Source organism: Myzus persicae, unplaced genomic scaffold (assembly GCF_001856785.1).
Source record: "Myzus persicae strain clone G006 unplaced genomic scaffold, MPER_G0061.0, whole genome shotgun sequence".
NCBI classification, from domain to species: domain Eukaryota; kingdom Metazoa; phylum Arthropoda; class Insecta; order Hemiptera; family Aphididae; genus Myzus; species Myzus persicae.
This window is the reverse complement of record NW_019100553.1, coordinates 11,069-38,660: the sequence shown is the minus strand read 5'-3', so window position 1 is coordinate 38,660 and position 27,592 is coordinate 11,069. Positions and strand designations below refer to the sequence as shown.

The 27,592-nt window shown below is 39.6% G+C and overlaps 4 protein-coding genes and 1 pseudogene across 4 annotated transcripts; 3 read left to right on the top strand and 2 right to left on the bottom strand.

Annotated features, from left to right (window-relative positions):
• Positions 1–299: 299 nt before the first annotated feature.
• LOC111032648 lies at positions 300–1,007 on the bottom strand (annotated as a pseudogene).
• Positions 1,008–2,390: 1,383 nt separating this feature from the next.
• Positions 2,391–2,765, top strand: LOC111032630. The gene has a single exon (XM_022313031.1). The coding sequence runs from the start codon at positions 2,391–2,393 to the stop codon at positions 2,763–2,765; it is 375 nt and encodes a 124-aa protein (XP_022168723.1).
• A 1,504-nt stretch (positions 2,766–4,269) lies between these two features.
• On the top strand, positions 4,270–5,091 carry LOC111032560. The gene has a single exon (XM_022312940.1). It carries the CDS (start codon positions 4,378–4,380, stop codon positions 4,879–4,881), a length of 504 nt encoding a protein of 167 aa, XP_022168632.1. The 5' UTR covers positions 4,270–4,377; the 3' UTR covers positions 4,882–5,091.
• A 993-nt stretch (positions 5,092–6,084) lies between these two features.
• LOC111032621 lies at positions 6,085–6,897 on the bottom strand. Its single transcript, XM_022313022.1, has one exon. It carries the CDS (start codon positions 6,895–6,897, stop codon positions 6,085–6,087), a length of 813 nt encoding a protein of 270 aa, XP_022168714.1.
• Positions 6,898–24,313: 17,416 nt separating this feature from the next.
• Positions 24,314–24,739, top strand: LOC111032593. The gene has a single exon (XM_022312978.1). The coding sequence runs from the start codon at positions 24,314–24,316 to the stop codon at positions 24,737–24,739; it is 426 nt and encodes a 141-aa protein (XP_022168670.1).
• Positions 24,740–27,592: the final 2,853 nt, after the last annotated feature.

Genomic DNA, 27,592 nt, shown 5'->3' with positions numbered 1-27,592 from the left:
TATCCTTAAGACCCAACAAATTCTTAGTTAAAACGAAATACTATGTTCAACTTTGATTACCAAAATCATTGCCTTATTAACTTTTTTTTTTATTATGGTATCGAGGACTGGAGGAGAAACTATGGTGCCAGTACTTCTCCTTCAACCCCCATCGTTTATTGTCAAAAACAAAATACAATACAACAAATAACAGCGACGAGCCAATCCCCCACTCGCTGCGATTACAAACAAAAATTTTTATTGTCTTAAGCTACAAAACAATTTCCGGCTAACAGTGTTTTATGCTGGATACCGCCGGTTTACAGCCTGCCACGTTCCTCTTCTTCTTTTACCGAAAGGATGTTCTCTACCATGCCATAGAACAGCCGGAACTGCTCTTCGGCTTCCCTCAGGATCACATACCTCCCGTGAGCGTCCGCCGGCAAGAGCTCGAACGCTGGTCCGCAGATGATGTCCGGAACGTCATCAGCGCTCGGTTGATGGCCAATCCTGGCGCTCAGGGCTTCACGAAGGCCGTCCCAATGGGGCAATCGAACAGCGTGTGTTCGACGGTGTCTGCATCGCCCGAACACTGCCAGCAACGAGGGCTGGGGGCCCTGTTCATGTGATGCAGATACCACTCAAAGCAGCCGTGGCCTGTGAGTGCCTGTGTCATATGGAACGTCAGAGGCACCCACGGGACAGTCCTTCCTAGCCATCTTGCCAGGTCAGGGATGACGCGGCGCGTCTAGGCCGCCTTCGGGGTGGCAAGCCATCTCGCCTGCCAGGCGACGATCGTGGCTTGTCTTGCCTCAAGTTTCACGGCCGCCTTAGAAGGCCGTGGTTCACCGGGCTCCATAGCGGCGCGCAGTCGGGATTTGATGTACTGTCTCTCCAGTCCAAGCAGATCCACGGGCGGCATACAGGCCAAAACCAGGGCGGCCTCGTCCGACACGGTGCGGTAGGACCGGATTACCCTCAAGGCGGCGGTCCTTTGCGGACGGATCAAGATCGCCCTAGTTCTGGCGACTCCTGCAACGGTAGGGATCCAGACGGGAGCAGCGTATAGCAACTGGCTTTCCACAACAGATGCGAGCAGCCTCCTCTTCCATTGTGCCGATCCGCCTATGTTGGGCATGAGCCTGGATAGCGCAGCGACGGTACTCGCGTGTGCAGCAAAAGTCAGACGCTTGTCCAGAATAACACCGAGGTACCTGATCTCATTTCGCAATGGGATCAGGTGGCCGCCAACCGTCAAACGTGGCGGGACAAATGCCCTGGGAAAGCACCACCGACTCGCTCTTCTGATGAGCCAGCTCTAGGCCCCTGCTCTGCATCCAGTCGTCTATGGCCGTCAGTGTGGGATTGATTGCATCTTCGAGCTGCTGTCCGGTCACGGCCGTACCCACAACCGCGAGGTCGTCTGCAAAACCGACGAGCTGCACCCCGGGCGGCGTGTCCATCTTAAGGAGGGAGTCGTAAGCGACATTCCACAAGGTGGGGCCAATGTCGGAACCCTGCGGCACTCCACAGGTCACCGGTCTCTCTGCCATTTCCTCGCCAGTCAGTAGTGTTCTGTCAGCCAGCCAGCCAGGACCGGAGCATCTCTACCAAGTACTCCGGGGTGTTAATGCCCCTCAGAGCTGCGTCGATGACCGGCCACCCCAGAGAGTTAAAGGCGTTCCTGACGTCCAGCGTCACCAGAACGCAGAGGCTCTTCCTTCTCGGGGTGGTGGCCGCCTGAGCGGCGATGCTGAGAACCATGTCAATTGCTGACTCCGTGCTAACTCCCCTCCTGAAGCCAAACTGGTTCGGGGCTCTTCTCCGTCCCCCGTGAGCGTCCAGGTGGTCTTCTAGCCTCTGAAGAAGGAGCCTCTCAAGCAGCTTCCCAGGGGTGTCCAACATACAGATCGGCCTGTAGCTCGACGGGGCGTCCGGAGGTTTGTCCGGGCCCTTACGAAGTAGCACTAGCCGTGCCCTCTTCCAACGCGGTGGGAAAATGCTTGGAAGATGATGTGCACCGCTGGGGACGGAGCCAAATCCCAATCCGTGACGGGGGCCGCCGGGAACAAAGCGTCGGCGATGACGGCCTCCCTACCCTTAAGGTACCTGTATACTGTAGATTTTTTCTCGTAGAGTTACTCTAGCTAGAGCTCTCTAGATTTAGTCTAGAAGTGTACACAACATATAGAGCGGTCTAGCAGTTGCCTCTCTAGGATCTAGGTAGACTAACTAGAGTAGACGAAAATCTACAATGTAAACGGAGATAGACACTATAGCTAGATCAGTCTAGATCTATTTGTTCAGTTGAATAGACCAAATAGAGCACGTGGAAATATTTGAACAGTTTTTTCGATAGTGTTTTGTTTTTAATACATTTTTATACACTTTCTTTTGAATTTGTTTATACAATGGCCGATGTTGTGTGGGACAAGCAAAAAACCTATAAGCTAATTGAGCTTCTTGAATCGTCTCCTGAATTGTGGAATTGTACACTGAAGGAATACAGAGACAGGCAGCTAAAGGCAAAATGTATGGAAAAAATTGCTCAAAAATTGGAAATCAGTTCTGCAGAAGTTGGTAGAAAGTTACACAATCTTCGGTGCCAAATGAATAGCGAACTACGAAAGATAAAAAATAAGAAGAGTGGAGCAGGTGCAGATGAGACCGTGAAAAGTTCTTGGGAGTTTTTCGATTCACTGAAATTCATGACGGGCATTTCTGAATGTGTGAAGACTGTCGGCACAGTACCAAATGCATTGGTAAGTTACTTATTTTATTATTAAAATAGGTTTATTACTTGGTAATGTAGTGAATCATAATTATTTTAAAATTAAAAACAAATAATGGAAAAACTAATAATAGATTTTTATATAATATTATTATAATAATTATATTATTAAATATTATGGGCCGGTGGCGACGCGATATCAATATTTATATTTATATTTATATACAAGTACATAAATGATAACTTGTTGAAGTCAACACTATTAATAGATTGTATAATGTATATATATAATTACAATATACGATGTTATATATACAATTTAGTATTTTTATTTAGCATTTTATAATATTTAAAATTAAAATAATAAATACTATTAAATTTTTTGAATTCCTCATTGTCTACAATAATATACAATAAGTTCTGTTCTTCACTGCCAGATTCATGTTAATCAAATATTAAACTTAGATCTATTTCAAAAAAAAGACTTAAAAATCTTAACTTTAAAAAAATGAAAACGTTTTATTAAAAAATTTTTCAGTTGTTTTTTTTTTAATTATTTAAATACTATTTAAATATATTGATATTGCCATGTCAGTTCTCCTTCTGTGGACATAAAGTAAGTTTTGAACTTTTCACGTACTTCCTTAGCAGTAGAACTTGCATTTCTTTGTACATTAATTTGTTGCATTGAGTGTAATGAGTTTTGTGGAGTTCCTTCTTCTCTCCAACTACCAGGAATCAAACCACTTTGCTCTTCTCTATCAAATGTTCCGGGGGGTGCATAACTATAGGCTTTCCGAGATAGTAAATAATTGTGTAAACAACAAGTGGCAAGCACAATCTTTGTGGTTTTTTCTGGATCCAACTCTATAGGTTTCCTTAGTACACGAAAGCGAACAGAAAGCAAACCAAACGCGTTTTCCACAACTCTGCGAGCACGAGAAAGTCTAAAATTAAAAATTCGATTTGGCCCGGGTTGGTTTCGAAAAGGAAACGGTTTCATTAAGTATGTTTTTAAAGGAAAAGCATCGTCAGCAACGATAACAAATGGTACTGAATTTGACTGTCCACGTAACGGTTTTGGTTGAGGTATATTCAAAGTATTATTTTCGAGAGCTTTTGACAATGAACAATTTGCAAATACACCACCATCTGAAATACGGCCGTTACATCCCACATCAACATACAAAAATTTATAATCGGCACCAACAAGAGCCATTAATACAATGCTGTGTGTCCCTTTGTAATTGAAGTAAAGGCTTCCACTATTCATTGGTGCTTTCATCACTACATGTTTACCATCGAGTGCCCCGATACAGTTAGGGAAATTCCAATTTTCATAAAAACGTTGTGTTTCCTTTTCCCACTCATCAGATGTAGACGGAATCTGCAATTAGTTTAAGTGATTTTTGAGTTAAATGTTTGTAACTTGTATCTTGTAATTAGATTTTTAATTATGTATAATATAATAACACCGAGCGAGACAAATAGTATATAATATTATAATAAATAAAAACAAACTATACATGTAGCACTAAGGTCTATAAATTATAAATACAAAAGTTATTCCAAAAGTTTGTCCTATCTATTAGTTGTTACACTCAGTAAATACTCGTATAAATAAACATTTTTAGGTTAGTGATAATGAGGGAGCTAGTGAAGTCGTTATGTCTCAAGCTGAAGGAGAATCATCACACGAGACATTTACAGTTTCGATTACTGCTGACAATTCTTCAAAGAAAAGTAAGAAAAAAAAACTATATAAGGGAAATGAATCAAAATCTATAAACGAAGATGACGAAGAGTTATTTAAAGAAGCTATGTCCGTGTTAAGAGCTCCGAGTGATGAATTTGATGTTTTTGGAAATTATGTTGCTGTGGAGTTACGACAACTCCGTTCTGAAGAACGAAGAAGACGATTGAAGCGCATAATACAGAGAGCTATCATTGATATGGGAGAAGAGGAAGACAGATGTGAAAAAATTGGTTCTACATGTTCATCTGAAAATTATTCTGATACTGTCTCTGACTGGGCATCATCTAGTGGTTTTTCTAATCAAAATCCACATGACAACTTAATAACTCTTTCTAACCTATCTTCAATGCCTCAACAAATAGCGAGTGACAGTTCTAATTTGTCAACTTTCTATGAAAACTATAATCCCCAGTAAAATTACTAACCTTCAGATAGTCACATTTCAGTTCTTCAAACAACGCCTGACAAACTTCTGTAACAATTCGGCTAATAGTTGTCGGAGGAATCCGAAACAAAAAACTTAAAGACTGGTAACTGTCACCTACGTTAAAACAAGTAGCATATTTCATAAATTAAATATGATGTAAATTTTATTTTATTTTAATATTTATATTTATCTTATTTCTAATTTAAAATGTATTGAAAGTTATAATATAATGTTATAATATGTTATTTTATTAATTTATGATGTTAAAATTATTCTATAATAAAAAGATACAAAAATTAGCAAAATAAAATATATACATTTTTTTATTTATCAAACCGTTTACCTGTGGCAAGAAACCTCAACGTCAATGTTAGTCGTTCTGAAGGTGAAATCGCTTTTCGGAGGTGAGTATCTTTTTTTATAATTTTTGGTGTAATTATTTCTAAGAGATTCTGGTAATCATTTTTGGACATTCGTATGAAATTTTCATACGAAGTGGTATCTTCTACACTCATTTCTTTCAGTAATTTTGCGTTCACTCCTTCGTCATCTCTTTTTGATATCCAATTTCTCACCCACAACCTCTTTGTTTTTTTTGATTTTATTTCCTGTTTTTTTTTTAATCAAACTACACACTATAATTGCAGCTGCAACGCGTTTGCGATCCGACATTTTTCGTCCAAAGAAAACGCGCGAACTAACGAACTAACAGCCAAAATGCTCTCTCAATAAAAGAACTATCTAGACTATCAAGTTTGACTAATGTACATGGGCCGTAGACTTATCTAGGTAGATTTGATCTATGCGCTCTCTATGACTGCTTTAATTAGAGCACATTTCACTCTAGTGTAAACACACTTCTAGTGCAGTCTAGCTAGAGTAATCTAAATCTAGCTGTATTTATCTCTACAGTGTACAGGCACCTTTAGAGCTCGCGGCCGGGTTCTGGCCGCCGAGCTTCTTCATCACGAGCTTATAGGGTCTGTCCCAGGGGTCGGTGTCAACCTGAGCGCACAAGTCAGCCCAGCACTTGTTTTTCGCCTCCCGGATGGCTATACGAAGCTCCCTCTTGGCGGCGATGTAGGAAAACCTAGCTTCTTGGACTCCAGGCTGCCCGACGCGTCTGATACAGGCTTGGTATCGCCTACGGAAGGCAAGGGACTGGCGCCGCAGATCGGCGATCTTATCTGACTACCAGAACACCGGCCGCCGGCCCTGGGGGCCCTTTCTCTTCCTGGGCATGGAAGCTTCGCAGGCGCCTAACACAAACAAGTCAAGTGATTCAGCCGAGGACAGCGCTGTCTCAGCACAAGCGGCACCGACGTTAGCTCCTAGTTGCGTGGTGCTCAGATGGCGACACAGAGTGTCTGGGTCGAGCTTCTTGGTAGACCAGCCGGGGGAGACGTTAGCGGGTATATCGGCATGGACCGGGGCCTGGGCCAGGTCGGCCGTGTTGAAATGGACGTAATTATGGTCACTCAATGTCTCCAGGCCGGGTACCTTCCAGCCTATGAGGTCCACGCCTCGATAGAACGTGAGATCTATTATTGACGTGGCCCCCCCTCTCACGAAGGTAGGAGAGGTGCCCGAGTTGGCCAGGGTCAGCCCCAGACTTGTGGCGAGATCAGACAGCGGTGTGCCCCTAAGATTGTTGGTTCTTGAACCCCACTCCACGTTCCAGGCGTTAAAATCGCCGGCCAGGACGATCGATGAGTCCCCTCTTGCGCGGATAGCCGCCTCAAGATCACCCAGGAACAGTTGATACTCCGGCAGTGAGGCCCCGGGTCTACAGTAGCAGCTGAAAACGGTCAACCCCCGGAACGATAGCCAGGCGAACCCGCTGCCGGAGCCCCGACCGTCGTGACTAAGCTCTGAGCGCAGTGATGTTCCTACGGCAGCCTTGTGATCCGTGCTGAAGCACCACCGGTCCTCGTGGCCATAGGGGGTGGCCGGCTCAGACACAATAAGGATCTCAGCCCCGATCTCTTCCGCCGTCTGTGCCATAAGCTGCTCCGCTGACCAATTTGCGTTCAGATTAATCTGCAGGAAGTTAATCATCTAAGGTCTTGGCTACTACCGACTGTCTTCTGGCGGCGCACGCCCCAGAGCCTGGTTTGTGCGTGACTCTTAGCAGACCAGCGGTTTCACAGGGCACACAACGGTCGTCTCCCTCGACGCAGTCCTTCATTGAGTGGCCTACCACGCCACACTTCCAGCAGGCGCCCGTCCTGTCCTCCACGGTGCATTGCCTAATTAACTATTATAATTTATAAAGATTTTATTAAAAGGTTATTTAAATATGTTTAAAACGTGTTTTTTTCCAACCCTGGCCACGGATGATGACAATGAAAAATATGTGTACCTACCTAAAGAACATTTTATGTCGACCTATTGAAGCATTCGGATTTATTTTACGCATATACGCAGTCTGAAGGAATTAATTATAAATATATGTAGGTAAGTAAATAGTAATTTATACTGCAAACAGTTATTATACATGTGTATACAAAAATACTAACTAATTTTTTATTACAAGAATAATTATAAACCTTAATTTATAAAAAACTTTTATGAAAAATATACAATCTTTTTATATCAAACCTATGAATGTTAGGTATATATTTTATGTACATATCCAAGTCCAAAAATATAACTCTTTTCCATATTCCATCAAACCTATTCTTATATTATAGTGTTTACTCATAAGCAAAAATAGACTGTGACAAACAATCGGATCATATGTGTTTAAGCTATAGTTTTTTTGGGGGCTCAATGGGACCTAACATCCATATTTCCTATTATGTGAACAAGTAATCACAACCACTAAAACAAAACAAAAACCATTCCGTGTTCACACAGAACAGTCCAAATTATTTTTAAAAACAGAAGCCAAACAAAAATCATTCTTGGTGTAGGCCCAGTTTGAACCTAATTACCTAATGTAACACATCACAGACCACACGTAAAAGTACTGCATTAGTGCATTATTATTACTGTAACACACACTATAACCTGTTACTGTGATGTACGTTGTATGTCAGACGTCATCGTGACGAAAATGTTTATATTAGGGGAGGGGTGCATTTAACTATTAAGGGGGCGGCAAAGGAGAAAATTATGAAAGATGTATACATTTTGGTTATAACTTAACATATAAGTAGGTATTAAATATATAACGGTATCTTGAACATAATAGATGTATAATATAATGTATGGATGAAATAAATAATAGGTTTTGTAATTAAAACTGTATAACACTATATAGGTAAGTACCTAGTTTTACCTATACCAGTATACCACAAATATATTTGTAATAACTAATAAGAGCTCCAACAGAGTGTCTGTTGAAGTATTCTGCAACTGCAGTGGAGTAAGGACCTTTAAATAATTAGTTGAATATAAATATTTTAATTTTGGTAGGAAGGGCTTTATGATTACTTAAAAGTATTCGCATAAAATTGTTTCACAAATATTTATATTGTTGGTGGAGGTGGCTGGAAAACGGCTCCTAGAGAGATATCCCCGGAAATTTAGTCCCCGAAAAAATAACCCTATAATAATAAATAATAATGATGTGTACCTAGGTACCTAAAATTAAATTTAGCTTATTGAAACCGCTTTAAAACTGTCTTAAACCAGTTTTACATTTTAAATTTAATTATTTCCATTTTCTATTATATAAACCAAAGTTAGTTCCAATTAGTCTAATATGCCTCTGAATGTAGACAGTATACAATATAAATTAATTTAATTTACCAAGAATTCCTAGATGACCGTCTACATCTGGAGTATGACCAACGACAAGTAAGATATTTTTGGAAGGGTACATACAAGTGTACACTGTAGTTATTATTAATCAACATACCTCGTCATTAGACAATTGCTTCTCCTAGCAAGAAGTTCTAAAATTTAAAAGAGCGGTATTAATATTTTAATAATGAGTTCTGTGGTCAAAAGCAACCGAAGTTTTGATGTGAAGTGCCATCAAGACTTCCAGTATGTCTTTGACAAAATGATTAACAGTGGCACAACTGAATCCTACAGATGTCGTAGAAGAGACACAAATTGCAAAGGCCGTATACATATCACCCTTGGCGAAATAGGTGTCATGCATGGCCATGGAGGCCATGATGAATCACCTACGAGTGTAGAAGTAAGTACATTTTTTTTAATTTTTCCATAACGGGCTATTATACATCCCCCTTCCCCAAAGTGTTGATTTTGGAATGGTTAGATTTGTATTTGTATTCTTAATTAGTTCTCTTGTTTTAATATTATACATAATTTCATACACGAAAGACATATAAAAATTTGCTTTACTAAATTAGGTAGCAGTTACATTAACAAAAATTTAAAAAAGGGGCATCAGAAACGATGGAAGCACCAGCTGTGGCAATTAACCAGTGTATAGGTAATTCAATTAAATTAAAATAACCAGTACTGGGGGATAGAGGCGAACATCCCCCATGGTTCGTCTCTGACCAATACTGTTTATAAAACTGACATACAACAATAGCCTTATTTTAATAATTTAAAATAATTCACAAACAATATTATATACAATTTAGAAAGTATGACCATTGCTGGCAAAAGAGCACTAACAGCAATTGACAGTTTAAAAAAAACTGTCAGAAGGGTCAGATATCGAAATGGTCCACAAATGTCTGTTGCTCCTTTGTCCTTGGTTGATTCAACTATCCCAGACACCTTCAAGGAGTATGAAGTAGAACCTGGACAATTCGAAAACTTTTTACTGTGCGACACTGGGCCTGGACTCAACAGGATCTTGGTGTTTGGTCGCCAGAGAGGTTTGGAAGTGAGGTTCTTTTCTATAAGTACATAAATAACAATTAATTTATAAATGAATGTTTAAATATTTCTTATAGATACTTACAACATCTGATGAGTGGTTTGTTGATGGGACGTTTAGTATAAGTCCAAACTTATTCTCTCGAGTGTTTGTGATACTAAGATCTAGGAATGGTGGAGTTCATCCCTGTATTTATGCACTGCAGCCCAACAAAGAACAGGCAACCTATACTACACTTTTAGTAGAATTTGTGCGTTTAGTGCCTGATATAAATGCCATAAGTATATCCGTGAATTATGAAGTTGCAGTCCACAATGCTTTTTGGACAGAGTTCCCGGCAATTGAAATTCGTGGTTGTTTTTTTCATTTGCTACAGAATTTGAAAAAACAAATTGGAACTGCTGGATTGATGACGTATGTTTAATTTATTGTATATGATATCAATTAAAAATTGTAATAAGTACCTAACACTATATTACCTTTTTAGAGATTATAGAAATAACGCAGATTTCAATCTAAGTGCACGGATGATTACAGCTTTAGCCTTTGTTCCTCCCGAAGATGTAGCTAATAGGTTTGAGCAACTTAGTGAAGAGCTGGAAACATCGTTCCCAAGTTTACAGCCAATTTTGGATTGGCTGGAAACTTATTATATTGGCATGTTAAGACGAGTGGGTGTGAGGAGGTTGCCAGTTTTCCCTATACCAACATGGAACCTTCATAACAGAGTTCTGGCACAACAAATGGTATGTTTTAATAGAATACACTTATTAGATAAGTAATAAATATTAATACATACAACAAAATTAAAACAAAAATAAATTGATTTTGTGGTTTATACTTTTAAAAAAATAAGTAAATATACATATTAACTATTAACACATTTAATACAATAATGCTCCTGGTAAGAATTTTGATACTTTATTTATTTTTAAATTTTTAGAAATATTACATTACTTTATATAACAAAATGTTTAGTAAATTATTTTAAGAGTATTAAGTATTAAACATATTCCATTTTTATTATTTGCATAGGTCTTATACAATTAGTTTGTTGATACATTTTATTCATTTTTGCTTTATAATGTTTTAAAAATTATATCTGTGTTATTTTGTCATATTAACAATCAAAAAGTTGTCTACATAATGTTAATTAGTTTATTTTTTAGAATGAGAAGATGTAAGTATATGGACTGGACCTATAGGTTCTATAGCCTATGGACCATAATTGCAATTTATTACATTATTAGAGCATATATTAGAGCATTAGAATTATACCATGACAGTGTTCAGTTCATACAGAGCATTGGCAACAGACCAAGACATCAATATTACAATTAACTTGATACATTTTAAATATTATATCAAATCAGTATCTCTTTGCTCAATTGTTATCATTTTTTAATATACCTACAACAACTTCCAACAAAGATAAAATATATTATACATTTTTATAAGATTACAAATAAAAATACATCATTGAAGTAAAATTAACACTAAATGTCATACATTATACACAATAATAAATATCACAATAAAATATTATTTACCCTTTTTATGATATGGTTAAAAATGTCGGTACTTACAGTTACACAATAAATCAATACAATTTGTAACACTATTAAAATGTTAAAACAATTATTTGTATGAGGTAAAAGTACTAAGTATTATACTATTACTTACATTACAAATGGTACTTTTGGGTTTGGCTCTTATTTTTCTCAATCATGATATTATATTTTAGAAACGTATCCTATGGTGCGTAACGGTACACAATTACCATTACAGTAATTAAAGTAAAATACGTTTCGCCATCTATTAACGCACCCATGCGCGAATATCAACTACAACGGAACCGACCACGCAACGCATGTACCGACCTTTTCACACAAATTCACTTTTAAAACATCGTTTACAAGTTTGTAAACGCTCAGACGTCAATTCCACACACTATTAAAAACCTACATGGCACACCGCGATATCACTACACATTCAATATAATGTGAAAACACGAGTTTTACAAGGAAGCAGAGTGACGCCACAACACCATCCAGAGAGCGCGCAGACACCTGTGCTTTCTGACCAGCCACGTGTTGTACGACTTTATCAAAAACACAGACCGAAGTTGGAATAGTCTGCAGCATCATCAATTTCCCTACAAGCTCATGAAGAGAACAAGCATAGTCGCCCAAGGGGAAGAAACCCTACAACATATGGAAAACTGCAATTCACCTACGTAAAATTTACACGAAACTAAACGTTATCAGTGATCACCAAACAACAGATATACCGGCCAGAACATCCTACACAAACACAGTCGCACAGTTATACATACTGTCAAGATTTTATATATGTCGACAGTTCGATTCGTCTCGCGTCTTATTACAGTGTTTAACTTAAAATCGTATTCACCCGCACAGCCCTCTCCCGATACTCGCGGTACGAGTGGTTGTACGCCTAAAAACGTACTCATCAAGCCACCGGTGCCCAGCAGCAGCGGCTTGTTGTACGTCACCGTTGCCACCGCCATCACACGCGCGCCGCCGCAACCGGTCGACTTTTGAGACCCGTGTGTCGTCAATATTACTATTGCCACCGCAGTACGAGTGCGCCACCGTCGCAACCCAGTAACGGTCGTTTCCGCAGTTTAGATTACTGCTGCCATGTTGTCACCGTCATTCGTACGCCGTTACCGCATCTCATATTTTTATCAGTACTTGCACAATATTATTTGACAAATACTCCATCGTCATTTTACCACGTTGGACCAGTACAATTTGGAGGAGAGCCTGACCATTGTTCCCGAGGACAAGTAAAATCTACCGCCCGGCATCGCAGTTTGGTTGTTGTTTGTAGTCCTGCTCCACACCCGTCGGCTGCCATTGGACACAACACTTTTATTTTCTCACTCTTGAGTATAATCCACGTGAGTTTTGATATTATATAATGGTCAAATAAATAATTAAACAAATATGGTGTGTGTATCGGTGTGGCTCAACGAGCAATTGTACGTATGAAAAGAAAATATTGTAAAAACAAATAAAATATACACTTGATTCAAATAATTAAATAAATACTTGTAGTTCGAAGAGAAATTGTGAAACAAAAGAATAAATTGTAAAACACTATATAAAATATTCTGTTTCATTACGTGGGAATAGAAAACCATCATATATTAAACCAAAAAACAATTTGTGTTTTGCACTCTCACAGGTGTCAACATTTAATTACTTAATTAAAAAAAAAAAAAAAAAACAATGGTAAAATCTTCTTCTTAATATATAAAAGGTCCCGAGTCTTTTCCTCTTGGAGCCTAAGACTCTTTTCCGTTTCTTCCACGGGCGTTCGCTTCCCGGCCAATGCGAGCGCGAAAAAATATCGCGGCGTTATCGTTTTGAAATATCGTCTTCGCCTCATCACCGGGATTCCTTCAAAATGTTTGCTTTTCGACCTCCGTTCGCCTTTCTTTGTGCCCCATTCGGGCTTCTTACGCTTCGAAATCGCTTTTACAGACCGAACCAAAGTCGTCGAACAGAGCCTTACGCTTACTGTTTTTTTTTATATTGTTTTGTCCTTCTCTCGGTTAAATATCAAATAAAACAGAACTGTTCTTCGACTATGTTAAGAACGTCAGTAAGAGTAGCCCATGTCGGCGGTTAAATATCTGAGTGACCCCTTAAATTCTACGACTATATCGATTATATAATTCTGCGACTGTGGAACGTCAGAATGCGATATATTAAATTAAAAATTATTAGGCGATTTCGATGAAATCAACACATAATCATGTGGTTTCAATCTACTCAAAAACACAAAATATGTAATAAATAAAAGACAATATTTTAACCCGACCATAAGTGCTCAATTTTGTGATATAATATTGGATTTCACAATTAATACACTCTAAATTGAATGAGTTACGTTCAATTGTATATTGCTTATATATTAAATAAATGATCTTTTTATTTGATGCAGAACCATATAGGTGCATATATACTATTGTGCATAATAACAGCAATACAAATATTTTAGTTTTTTTTACAACAACAGAAATTGCTATGTATTTGCATTCAATAGCATGATATTTACATCTATTTTGTTAACTATATGCAATAAAAATAATGGCCATAACCTACGGATTTCATCGGTTAAACAATGTTTATTGCAGTATTCGCTGATGAATACAAACGGCTTAAATGCTAAAATTTTCCCAATTAGAAGCATCTGAGTAGGTGTCCCGTAGGTTAAGGCGTTAGGTTAAAGTCGTAGGGTAGGTGAGTTTAAACCCCGGCGGCGGATTAATTGCCACCATCTACGCCACGGTAGATCTATGCTATAGCATGGCCGCCCAGAATTTTTTCATTTTTTCTCCGTTTTTTTTACACGATTTTTCCAAGTTCCAATGATTATTTCATTGCTATCTGCAATTATTACTGTAAACATAATCTTCGTGGTGCTTACATTATGAAATAATTACAAAAATACTTATACTGTCCTTCCGTATGATTAGAATATCTTTGGTTTATCATGCCGAATACAATTACCTACTTGCGATCTTTATTTTCTATACATTATATGTGTATAATGTAGGTACAACCAATTTAGTTGAGTTTCACTCATAGACGCTGAACGGAGGGTCTGCGATCTGACGAAGTCGGATTGCTTACCTACTCGCTAACTTGAATGTTAAACGATTTTCACTTGAGGCGACGGACTTGCTAGACATTCCAACTCAGTTTTCGAATTTACATTTTTTTACAATAGAAAAAACACCGGACATGCGACGGGAAACCGTGTTATTCAATTGCCGATTTTCGTAGGCGAAGTGAAATTTCTTGACACTGAAACTGGAATTTCAAATATTAGCTCGCTTGAAATGAGATCTCTAAGACTTATCAAAAATCGTTATCACCTATTCATCTCCTACATTTTTGTTTCTTAACTAACCCATGGCGTCAACAGGAGTGACTTCTATAAGTAATTTCAACGACATCGACGTCTGCATCGGTGAGTCTCACAGGCCCCCGAGTTTCACGACAGCGTGTTTCACAGGCAGCTAGTATTCATTATAAAAAAATAATTAGATATTCAATACCTATATATAAAAAATACCGATTGTTTGTTGTATCGTCACTTAACTTATTATAGGTAATTATGTGTAGACATTCATAGTGTGTATTCTATTAAAGCGTCCTAATAGATCCAGGTACAAACTATAAATTATAATATGTACCTATTTAAATGGTAGATCCTAACAAAATATTACATTATTAGTATTTATTACCATAAAACCACTTCCAAATATTTCTCCTAAAAATTGTAAAAATTATTTTTATAAATACTGACTTTCCAACTATCATTAAAAAGTTTAAAAAAAATTCATTACCTCTTTTTCAGAAAACCAATAACATTTCAGAAGCTGCTCACAGGCGTGTTCAGGCACAGCTCGGTATGACGGATCGTGACATATATTATGAATTTTTAGTGGCTGGTAACGAACCACCGCCGACCAAGCGAAAATATGTTGATGCTAGTAACCGGATTTTTACATTAGTCAGAGATTACAAAAATAGGGACACTATATCGAGTATCTAAGAGGATTGGCACAAAACTTTGTGATGAACGAATAAAAAACATAAGTTTATGATTTTTGTATTGTTGTCTGTTGATTGTATTTATATTTTATACCTATATATCTACCTAGTGAGCAGTGTTGCCAAATATTAATATTAAAAAAAACTAATGACATAATAAAAATCAAAAATATTAATTCAACTAGAAAAAAATTCAAACCAATATAATGTAATATTATATATTTTTAAGTATTGATAAAAGAACATTTAAAAGTAGAGTAGCGTTGTTAGCGAGTTGATCGGAAATTTGGCCTGGCGGCGAAACGGTGGCGACGAAGTGTCCTAGACCCATGGGCGGATAGGCCATTTTTGGTCTACCAGGCAATTTTAAAAAGGGGCCCCACATGAAAAAAAAGTTGCTCGCAAGTACAGTATTAGATGAATTATATTACCTACAATATCAAAACAAAACATTGGACGTGTATGATTTGTCTGTTATGGCAATATTAACATCTAGAAAATCCATAAAATATATTATAACAACATCTATATTCCATTATCAATTATTAATTAAGTACATCTAATTATAAAAGTTTAATGTTTAAATTAGGCTTTTACACTTTAAATAATGTTGAAAATTATAAATGTAATAGGCACATTAAGAAACACAATTTGTGTTTTAAAAATATTAGTAAATTTATTTGACAACCCCTACTTATTTTATACTGCTAAATGCTATTAAGTGTAAAAATTATACTAAGATACCTATAAAATATAGTGTCTTTTAGTTAATATTCTACATGAATACATGATTACCTATATTATAATTATCATAATAATTAATAAGCACTTATATTATATATTTAGTGATAGGTGGCAACGAATAATTATTCGATACCTAGTTTTTCCAAATAAGTTATTCGAATAATCGTTACTACAAATATTTGAATTATTATTCGAATTTATTTTCAAAAGCAAATTCGATTTAGTTAGTACTTTTGGTAGGTCAAAATTAAAAATCCTCCAGTACTTATAAAATAATTGGGGAAAAAAAGAAAATTTGTCAAAATTGTTTGGTAACCTTGGTTAAACCGTCTTCACTTCAATTGTATTTGATTAGTTTGAGTTTTTTTCCCACAAATGTCAATAAAAAATTATTTGTCCGGTTAAAAAGATAAAAATGTAATAGGTATGTACTATAAGTTTTTATTATAGCTAAAATATCAACGATACCTAGGAATGATTATTGTTTATAAACATTTATTGTTCAAATGTTGACAAAACCACAGTGTTAATTAATAATTTGTAGTTCAAAACTTAAAAAATATAAGATTATAATATAAAATAATATAATATTTCAAATTTGAAATTTCTTTTGTAATTATATATTATTAATGTGTCATTGCGTTAACCATAAAAAAGGCCCCATTCCCAAAATACGAAGGGGGGCCCACCGGGAAATGCCCGGTAGGCCTATTCGCCTATGCCTAGACCCGTAGGTACATACTACATAGTTAGATTTACATAAATGACAAGGACTCTAATAACTCCAATAAAATAAATAGGTAACTAATTAATTTCCCATTGTTTTGATTCTTGTAATAACCTATATTATAGGTTTAATAACTAATATAATCCTAACCTAACCAATATTTGTCATAATAAATGTTATCATCAACCGTGTGGTTGGTCTTATCATTGCTCTTAAAAGTGCTTCAAATGTTGATGATTGAAGTCAAATTAAAGATTTGTATATTTTTTATACATTAAAGGACACTTCAAAAGCAGACTTTTGTAGTTATAAGTCCTTAAACATTTTTTTCCAATTTTATAACTTAAGTTTTATTTTACAGAAGAAAATTTAAATTGACTTGGAACACCATAAATACGAGCAATTTTTATATTATATATTAGTATAATTTTATATTAAATTAACTATTTATTAAAAATAGTATACAGGGTGTAACAAGAAGACCTGACCGATTTGTTCTAAAAATATTTTAAAACGATTAATTAATTTAACTAATTTATATTAAAACAAAAAAACATTTATTTAAGTCAAATTTTATTAATCAATTTTTTTTTAAAATATTTCGAGTTAACTAATTTAGAACGTAAAAGCTTTTGCCAATATTTATGTATTTTTTTTTTAAGGAGTCGATGATTTGACAACTGATGATATTTCATGTATACGCAGACGAATTTATATGGTCAGAAGAAAGATATTACCAACTCTACCAAAAAATATAAAAGAAGTACATGAAACAACGAATTGTTAAACATAAAAACTATTCAAGGTGAACCATTTTTACTAATTAATGATAGTATAAATAATATTATCATGTTTTCGTGTACTAGTAACTTAAAGTCATTAAACTTAGTAAAAGAGATATTCGTGGACGGTACATTTCGATGTAGTACAAAATATTACTTACAGCTATTTACTATTCATGGTATGTTGAGTGAGTATTATATCCTCCTTGCCTTTTTTTTATTTAATAGTAAAGAATGTAACGCTTATGAAAATGCATTTAGAGGCTTAATTAACGAATGTTCAAAAATTGATTTAAATTTTAATCCTGAAGTAATTCACGTTGATTTTGAATCTTCTATTCATAAAGCAGCTAATATAGTTTGGCCATTAATAAAAATACTAGGATGTCATTTTCATTTGAGCCAATCATGGTGGTGTAAAATCCAAGATCTTGGATTGACCTCAGAATACAATAATAAATCTAGAGAAGTAGGAACATTTTTAGCATATATTTTCGGATTGCCTTATCTAAATCCTGATATAGTAGGGGAATTCTATGCTTATGAGTTATCTACTAATTAGCCTTTAAATGAACAGCTCAGAAAATTTACTGATTATTTAATTGATAACTATATTGATTCAAATTCACATTTCCCGCCTAAAATGTGGGCTTAAATGAGCAGTAGTATGCAGCGTACTACAAACGCTTGCAAAAGCTTTCACTCAAAATTTAACTTTTTTTTTCTACACATCTCATCCCAATATTCATCAATTTAGAATATTTTAAAACAATGTCAAACAGATACATACATAAAAATAACGTCAAGTCATAATTTAATACCTGTGAAACGCAGAGCAAAGTATTTGAAAAAACAGAAATGTATTGATAAACAAATAAACAACTTAAATAATAAAATTATAACCCCTTTACAATACCTTAAAACTACTTCACTTACAACCCCTTTTTTAAAATGACACATTTTGTTCCAAACGTTGTCCAAAGCTGATAATGATATTGAACCATGGTCACAACACAGAACAATATTGTATAAATGGTTCACTAAAAAATTCACTATGATCAAATAATAAAAGGAATTTTCTTATCATGATATTAATTATATTCAGTTTTGGTTTGTATTTTGTAGTGGTGGTAAACTGTGATTTTTTTTTAGTAACAGTAGCAACTGCTACTGCTACTGAAAAAATAACAGTGAAAGTAGCAGTGACTGCTACTTCATGAATATCGATATTTTAGAATCACTGTGTAGTATAACTGCTGCTAGTCAGATATTGTTATTCCCTGCAACTGTTACTGAAAAATAACAGTGATGGCTACTTCGTGTTTGTGTATTAAAATGATTATAGCTTTTATAGAATCACTGTTATGTTATAACTGCTACTCGTCAGATATTGTTATTCTATGCTACTGCAGTACTGCTACTCAAAAATAATAATGACAGCTACAAGAACATAATTAAAATTAGGTTTTTGGTGTTTTTTTTAATTTTTAAACTGTATTAAAATGCCATTAAAAATATTGAACTGGTCTAGTTTGACCATGGATAATAAATTGTAGTTGGTTTCAAAAATATCCGTTTTACGATGTTTTTTTTCTTTAAGAAAAATTGGTTTTGGCTGGTTTTGAAACTACCTCTCGTTTATTTGTCTATTTAAATTCTAATAAAAAGTAGGATTCAAGTACAATATATATATATTAATATTATAGTACAATATTAACAAATAACAATGATATTAATAATACAAATATACCTACATTAAAAACAAAAATCTATTTATATGATTATTAAAAGATTCCATGGTTCTTCTTCTCTATTGGCTTCGGCCTTTAAGACCATGCCGCTATAAACAAATCTTGCCATCTGTTCCTGTCCTCTGCAACTTCTCTCCATCTGATTCCTGGTCCTATCGCTTTTATGTCCTTCTTTACACAGTCTTCCCACCTCAACCTGGGTCTTCCTAAAGGTCTTTTCCTTATAGGCTCTTCCTCTATTACCAGCCTAACAAGAGATCCTTGCTTACGCCAGGCATGACCTCCCCACATGAGTCTTCTTTTTGTTATCTCTTTAATTATATCAGGCCTCTTAAACTGCATTTGAATTTCATAATTATGCAATTTCCTCCATTCGTTTGTTTGGTTATCAAAGACCGGTCCATATATTTTTCTTAAAACCTTTCTTTCGAATACTCCTAGTCTCTGTTCTTCGGCTTTTCTCAGTGCCCACGTCTCAGATCCGTACATGACAATAGGTCGTAATAATGTCATGTACATTCTTATTTTTAAATTTTTAGAGAGGGTCCTAGATTTCAGTACTTTTTCTAACCCATAGTATCCCTTATTAGCTAGTTGTATTCTCGACGACACCTCAGTTTTAAGTTCATTGTCTTGAGTAATAATAGATCCGAGATACTTAAATTGTGAGACTTTCTTAAAAATATGTCCTTCTAATTCGATATGTTGTCCTAGTCTGTAATTTCTGCTATTTCTGCTAACAGTTAAGTATTCTGTCTTATCATCGTTAACGGTTAATCCCACTTTCTCTGCAGCCTTTATAAGTTTTTTTCCCAGCCTTTTTATCGTCTCAATATCATCTCCTAAGAGAGCTATATCGTCCGCGTATGCTAAAAGTCCTATTGTTATTTGTCCCAGCGCAATTCCTTCTGAAACGTTCATTTCTCGTACTATTTTTTCCAGTACCAGTTTAAACAACACTGGGGAAAGCGCATCCCCTTGCCGGAGACCTGTCGTTACCCTCACAGGCTGAGAAGTTGTGTTCGCTATCTTAACCTTTACATCCGTCTGGTTGATGCTGGCTCCAATGAGGCTTATAATTTTACTTGGGAATCTAAATTCTTTGAGTATATTTATAAGGCTTTCTCTATGAATAGAATCATAAGCTTTTTTAAAATCTACAAACAATATGTGTACATCCTTATTATACTCCCAACTTTTTTGGAGGACCTGTCTTATTACCAAAATCTGATCCGTTGTAGATCTATTCGGCCTAAAACCCCCCTGATAGTCTCCTAGTAAAGTCTCTGCTATTGTCCTTACTCTATCCAGTATACAATATGCTAGGACTTTATACGTTGTATCTAGTAATGCTATACCTCTATAATTACTACATTCTTGTGGATCATTTTTTTTGTGAATAGGGCACACTAATGCGGTGCCCCAATCCTCCGGAAGTCTTTCTTCATGCCAGATACTCTCTATAATACTATGTTTTCTATTTATTGTTCCGTCATCCAGGTTCTTTAGTACTTCTCCTTGGATCCCATCCTCCCCAGGAGTTTTGTGGTTTTTTAGTCTATTAAGTTGTTGTAATATTTCCTCTTTGCTTGGAGGCGGACAATCGGTGTCGTTAGGTTCCGTTGGCATCCATGTAAATGTATTGACTGGGTTTTCGCAATTAAGTAATAATCCAAAATATTGTCTCCATTTTTCCAATACCTTGTCTTGTTCTGTCACAAGGGAACCATCGTCATTTTTAAGGAACTTTTCATGTTTTTTGTACCCCCCTCTAATTGAATTTATCTTCTGGTATAATTGTCGAGTTCTATTTACTTTGTGATCGATTTCGGCTTCCTCTAATACATCTTTTGTATATTTCCGTTTTTCATATCTAAATATATTATTTGCTTCCTTTTGACATTCTTTGTATACCATCACTTTCTCTCTATTATAGGGATTGTTGAGCATTTGAGTCCTGGCTTCTTTTCTTCTAATAAATGCTTCCTTGCAGGAGTTGTTGAACCACGGTTTCTGGAACCATGGAATCTTTTTTTGTTGACTTCCTGGACAGGCTCGAGGGCAGCGTGCGAAATGCCCAAGGTACAGTTTTAGTGGCCGGCGACTTCAACGCCAAATCCCCTGTCTGGGGAGACCACAGAGAAGATCTAAAAGGACAAGCACTGGCAGACATGATGGCTAGCATGGACATGGTGGCATGCAACCAAGGCGATAGGCCCACATTCTGCCGAACACATCAAGGGGGAGTCTCAAAGTCACACATAGACATCACCTTCGTCTCAGCAAGGAAACACCCCAATGTTCGAGACTGGGAGGTCCTCGAGGATTACACAGGGTCCCTGCACAATTACATCGTCTACAACTTCTCGAGCACGAGACAAACAGAGAAACGTCCGACGGAAACAAGATGGTCCTGGAGAAAATATGATAAGAAGAAGCTCATAGAATACATAAACTCCAACAACGGAGAAGAGGGAACAGATCCGGTGGCCACCTATACTGCGCTGGACAGATACCTCGTGGCGGCGTGCGACAGCTGCATGCCCAAAGGCCAGTATAGGCGAGGCAAAAAACCTGTCTACTGGTGGAACAATGATATCGAAAATCTAAGGAATGACTGCAAGAAGGCAAGGCGGAGAAGCAAGAGGATGCGCCACAAAGTCGTCGAGGTGCAAGAGCAGTGTCTCAGCGACCTCAAAAACGCAAAAAATGCACTCAGAAAGGCCATCAAGAACAGCAAGGAGTCCTGCTGGAGCAAGTTGTGCGACCAGGTGGAAAGAGACCCCTGGGGTCTCCCATACAAACTGGTCACTAAGAAAATAATCGGGAGAAGACCTATCCCAGGAATTTCGTTACCCGGCAGGATAGACGAAATTGTTGACGGCTTGTTCCCAAGGGAACCAGAGATAACCTGGCCAACTGGAGAGAGCAACGACTCATTTGCAGAAGTGACGTGCCAGGAGATACGGGAACTATGCAAAAGGATTCCCTCGGGGAAAGCACCAGGTCCTGATGGGGTGCCCGATGCGATAGTGAGGGAAGTCGCTAGCAGAAAACCGGAGATCTTGAGGAGTACATTCAACAGTCAGCTCAAAAACAGCCTCTTCCCCGTCCCGTGGAAGGCGGCCAACTTGGTTCTGCTGCGGAAAGGCAACAAACCGTTGGAGAACCCGTCATCCTACAGACCAATCTGTCTGCTGAACACCATCCGCAAGCTGCTGGAGAGGGTAATAAAGGGGCGCATGGAGAGACATCTGAGCGATAGCGATGATCTCAGCGACAGGCAGTTTGGATTTCGGAAAGGGCGCTCCACTGTGGACGCCATTCAAAGAGTTATGGACACAGTGAACAAAGTTTGATCAGGACCATTGTACAACAGGAAGCTGTGCGTCGTGGTGGCCTTAGATGTGGCAAACGCCTTCAACTCGGCGAGATGGGGCAGCATAATAACGGCCGTACGCAAAAAACAGTTCCCAAAATACCTAGTAAACATATTACAGAGCTACCTCAGCAGCAGGGAAATCAGGTACGAAGGAAAGACATGGCCCACAACATGTGGCGTTCCACAGGGTTCAGTCCTCGGCCCGCTATTGTGGAACCTGATGTACGACGGGCTTCTCAGGATCGACACTGGCGGCAACGTCGAAGGCATGTCATCCACGTCGCTAGTAGCGTTTGCGGACGATGTGGCGGTGGTTGCCACTGGACACACCACCAGAATATTAGAAGAGGTAACCAACAACGCGCTGACGAAGATAGCCGACTGGATGGACAACACAGGGTTAATGCTTGCAGCCGACAAGACCGAGGCGGTGATGTTAACTACAAAAAGAGGCTATGAAATGCCCGTCTTCTCCGTGAAGGTTGTAGCCGTGGAGCCGCAGGAAGACCTGAGGTACCTGGGAGTCCAACTTTCACGTAAGTTGGGCTTTAAAACACACATAGAAACGGCGGCTAAAAAGGCAGGAGCCACTGCAGAATGTCTACAGAAAATCCTTCCCAATGTGGGAGGGGCCAGACAGTGGAAGCGGAAAGTACTGGCAATGGCAGTTCAAAGCAAACTACTCTATTCAGCCCCAGTCTGGGCAGATGCACTGGAGTTTGAGTGCAATGTCAAAACGATTGTAAGACCACAACGGAGAATGGCGCTAAGGGTAGCCAAGGCTTATCGCACGGTATCGGCGAATGCCATCTTGGTCGTTGCTGGCATGGTGCTTGCTCATTTAAAAGCACAGGAGCAACAATACAAATTCAGAGCGCTGAAAGAAGGTATTGTTGTCGAAGAAAGAAATTTGAGAGACATGACTTACAGAAAATGGCAAGCTCAGTGGGATTCAACCGAGACGGGATTGTGGACAAAGAGGCTGATCAGCGTTATCAGGAAATGGACGGACAGGAGATTTGGGGAGACGGATTTCCACCTGACTCAAATGCTTACGGGGCACGGGTGCTTTGGTTACTACCTCCACAAATGCAAGAAGCGGGAGGACCCGGCATGCGTGGACTGCGGATCACCGGTCGATGACGTAGAGCATACTCTGTTCAAGTGTGACAGGTGGTGGCGACAAAGAAGGGAGCTGGAAGTGAAAATCGGATCGGACATGGAACCAGACACGGTCGTGACGGCAATGCTGCAGAATGCGGAGAACTGGAAGGCGGTCAAGAACTACGCAGGAATGGTGCTCTCGACAAAAGAAGAGGAGGAGAGGCGGGCCCAAAGAGCAAGAGCTGCTGCTGTAATTACTTAAATAATAATGTTAGTTAAGTAAATTAAAATGTGCACCGAAGGTGAAACTAGGAGGGATAGAGCCCTCTAACTCATGTGAAGGCTCAGGCCTAATTAATTAAGTAAATGCTGCATTTTGTATTTTATATAGATATGTTTATTATTAATAAACGATGCGGATGCAGGGAGAAGGACTATCCTAGGATGAAGTGCCTCCCTTAGCCGCGGTTAAACCACAAAAAAAAAAAGGTTAGGTTAGGTTAGGTTAGGTTTGGCGAAGCCCACGATGAGCGTCACGTACCGGCTTACCCAGGCTCTGTCGGCGCACGGCTGTTTTCGGAGCTACCTGTTGAGATTCCACCGGGCCGAGGACAGCTACTGCGTCTATTGCATGAACCCCGACGACACGGCGGAGCACACGCTCTTCGCGTGCCCCAGGTGGGAGGACGAACGCGCCGTCCTGACCAGGATTCTCCGACGCCCACCTGAGGCCGGGGACGTGCAGGAAATCCTGTGCGGCCCTCAGCCCGATGACCTACCGGACGACCCGGCAGCCCGGCGCAGAATTGCAGAACAAGCTGACACTAATAGACGGGAGTTCATAACCATGGTGGAATCAATTATGAACTCCAAAGAAGAGGACGAACGTGAAGAACAAGCGGACGATAGAGCCGCGCTGAATAGGCGAAGAGCCCGCCAAGGTGCAGCCTGACCCGGCAACGGGACGACGGTGAACAACAAGGTCTCGACACACGAGTGTACTCGCTGTCGCGAGTCGTCGGAGGTGTCACCGACCACGTTGTTCACCCCCACCTGTGACACCACGGGAGGGAAGACGATCACTGCATCGTTGGACACCGAGGAGAACGAGACTTCTAGGGCGGCGGACTCCGGTCGGCCCGCCAAAAGGAGGACTCGAACGAGACTGCCAGAGCGGCGGACTGAGATCGGCTCGTCAATCCGTGCAAGTACGGGACTGCCAGGGCGTCGGACTCCGGTCGGCCCAACAAGACCCATATGAAGGCGATAAATTCATAAATGAATATAAAATGTCATGTAAACGAGGGGGTATGTCGGGGTATTGTCCCGTCTACCCCCTCCGTATGTATAAATTATTGTTTATTCAATAAACGATGGCGGCGCCGCGGAAGTATTGCGAAAGCTGTTCCCGCGGCGTCGTCGGTTAAACCTGAAAAAAAAAAAAAAGGTTAGGTTAGGTTAGGTTAGGTTCACTCGAGCCAAGAGTACAAAGACTTCGTAATCAGGGTAGAGAGGTCAATAAGAAGCGTGACAACTGAGGTGATCCCCACGGGTGATTTCAACGCGAAGCACACGGTGTGGGGGTGCCCGAGGAATGACAAAAGAGGAGACATATTGATGGATATGATAAGCACCACAGGCCTGGTGATCTGCAACAAAGGAACACATAGCACGCACAACAAGGGATCAATTATTGACCTGACAATAGCAACTCCCCGCACAGCCCAGAACATGTCGAAGTGGATGGTCCTGGACAGGGAGACACTGAGCGACCACTATTACATTCTGTTCGAGACAGACCTCGGACCGTCAAGCGGGGAACAGCTAAGAGTCCACAAGATCGACGTAAACAGGTTAGAAGCCCTGTTGAAATCGGACCACCTCGACCGCACCGTACGAACCTGCTCAGACGCAGACCAGTGCGCGCTGGCACTTACGGAAGCCATAAATGGATGCCGCCCGGTAGGCCGAAGCGGAAGAAACGCCAGGAAATCGGTACACTGGTGGAGCGCAGAAATAAACTCGCTCCGGAACGCTGCAAACCATCTACGAAGGGTCTTCCAGCGAAAGAGGAAAAAACATGGCCCAGCACGCAGCGAAGAGGAGGAAAATAACGCCAAAGCAGCCAGACGTCAACTAGTGAACGCAATAAAGAGGGCAAAGGAGACAGCATGGAGAGATCTGTGTGTCCTCGTACAGAAAGACACGTGGGGACTACCGTATAAGCTGGTCATGGACAAACTAACCAGGCCACCCCCAATCCCAGAACTAGACACCCCTGGCAGGCTGCGGCTCATCGTAGACGGGCTGTTCCCACAACACCCGGTTAGGGAGAAGATCACCTGGCCAATGAACTTGGATCGTTATCCAAACTGGAAGGTCGACGAGGCGGAACTGAAGAATGCTGCGAGAAGCCTAAAAACGAAAACTGCCCCAGGACCAGACGGGATCACCAATGAAATAGTCAAGAACATAGTGACACTGAGTCCACGCACTCTCATTAACGTTTACAATACCTGCCTGGAGAACGGAACTTTTCCGAAGACGTGGAAGAACGCCAGGCTGGTCCTCATCCGTAAAGGTGACAAGCCCCTCGACACACCGTCCTCGTACAGGCCATTGTGCCTCCTCGACTGTCTAGGCAAGCTATTTGAAAAGATAATAGACAATCGCCTGAGGATCTTTCTGGACACCAATGACGGGCTCCATGATAGGCAGTTTGGTTTTCGGAAAGGTCGCTCCACCATTGACGCGTTAAACACGCTGAGAAACACAATCACTCCAAACAAAAAAATTGGCATTCTAACTCTCGACATTAAAAACGCATTCAACTCCGCCCTCTGGGAGGCAATAGTTGGAGCCCTATACGAGAAGGAAGTCCCTGGATACATCCAACAGATTGTAAGCAGCTACCTAGAGGACCGCACCCTCAGCTACGGAGCAGGCGACGACGTGACAAAAATCAATGTCACATGCGGAGTACCACAAGGTTCGGTTATCGGGCCCACACTGTGGAACGTATTATACGACGGACTATTGCGAACACGACTGCCAGCGGGGGTAGAATACCTGGCATTCGCGGACGACGTTGCATTGGTAGCTAGAGCAGGGGACTCAATACAACTGGAGCAGCTACTCACCACTTCAGCAAACAAGGTCCAGGGCTGGCTGACGTCAGTGGGGCTATCCCTTGCCGAGCACAAGTGTGAAGCCATGATAATTACAAAAACGAGAACGCACAACGATATGAACATTACAGTGAACGGACACCAAGTGGTCGCCAGTGACTGTATTAAATACCTCGGCATAAACATTGATATGAAATGGAACTTCACAAAACATGCGAAAATTGTCGCTACCAAGGCGGCCAACGTAGCGCAAAGGCTGGCACGCATAATGCCTAACATTAGCGCAGCGAAACCGACTAAAAGAAAGCTGCTGAGCAATGTTGCCCACTCCATCCTGCTGTACGGATCGCCAGTATGGGCTGAAGATATGAGCGTGTCGGGCTGGACGGAACTCCTCAAAGTACAGAGGCGTATCTGCCTGAGAGTGGCATCCGTATACTGCACGACATCAAGAGACGCAATAGCGGTCATAACTGGGATCGCCCCACTGGACCTGCAAGCGAAGGAGAGAAAGAATCTGCACGAAAAGAAAAGGAACCCGGAGCTGGTAATACCACCCGCAAACACCCTGGAAATGTGGCAGACGAAATGGGAAAACAGCGGGGACGGCAGATGGACATACGCCCTCATCCCAAACATCGGTACCTGGACAGGTCGCCGACACGGAGAAACAAGCT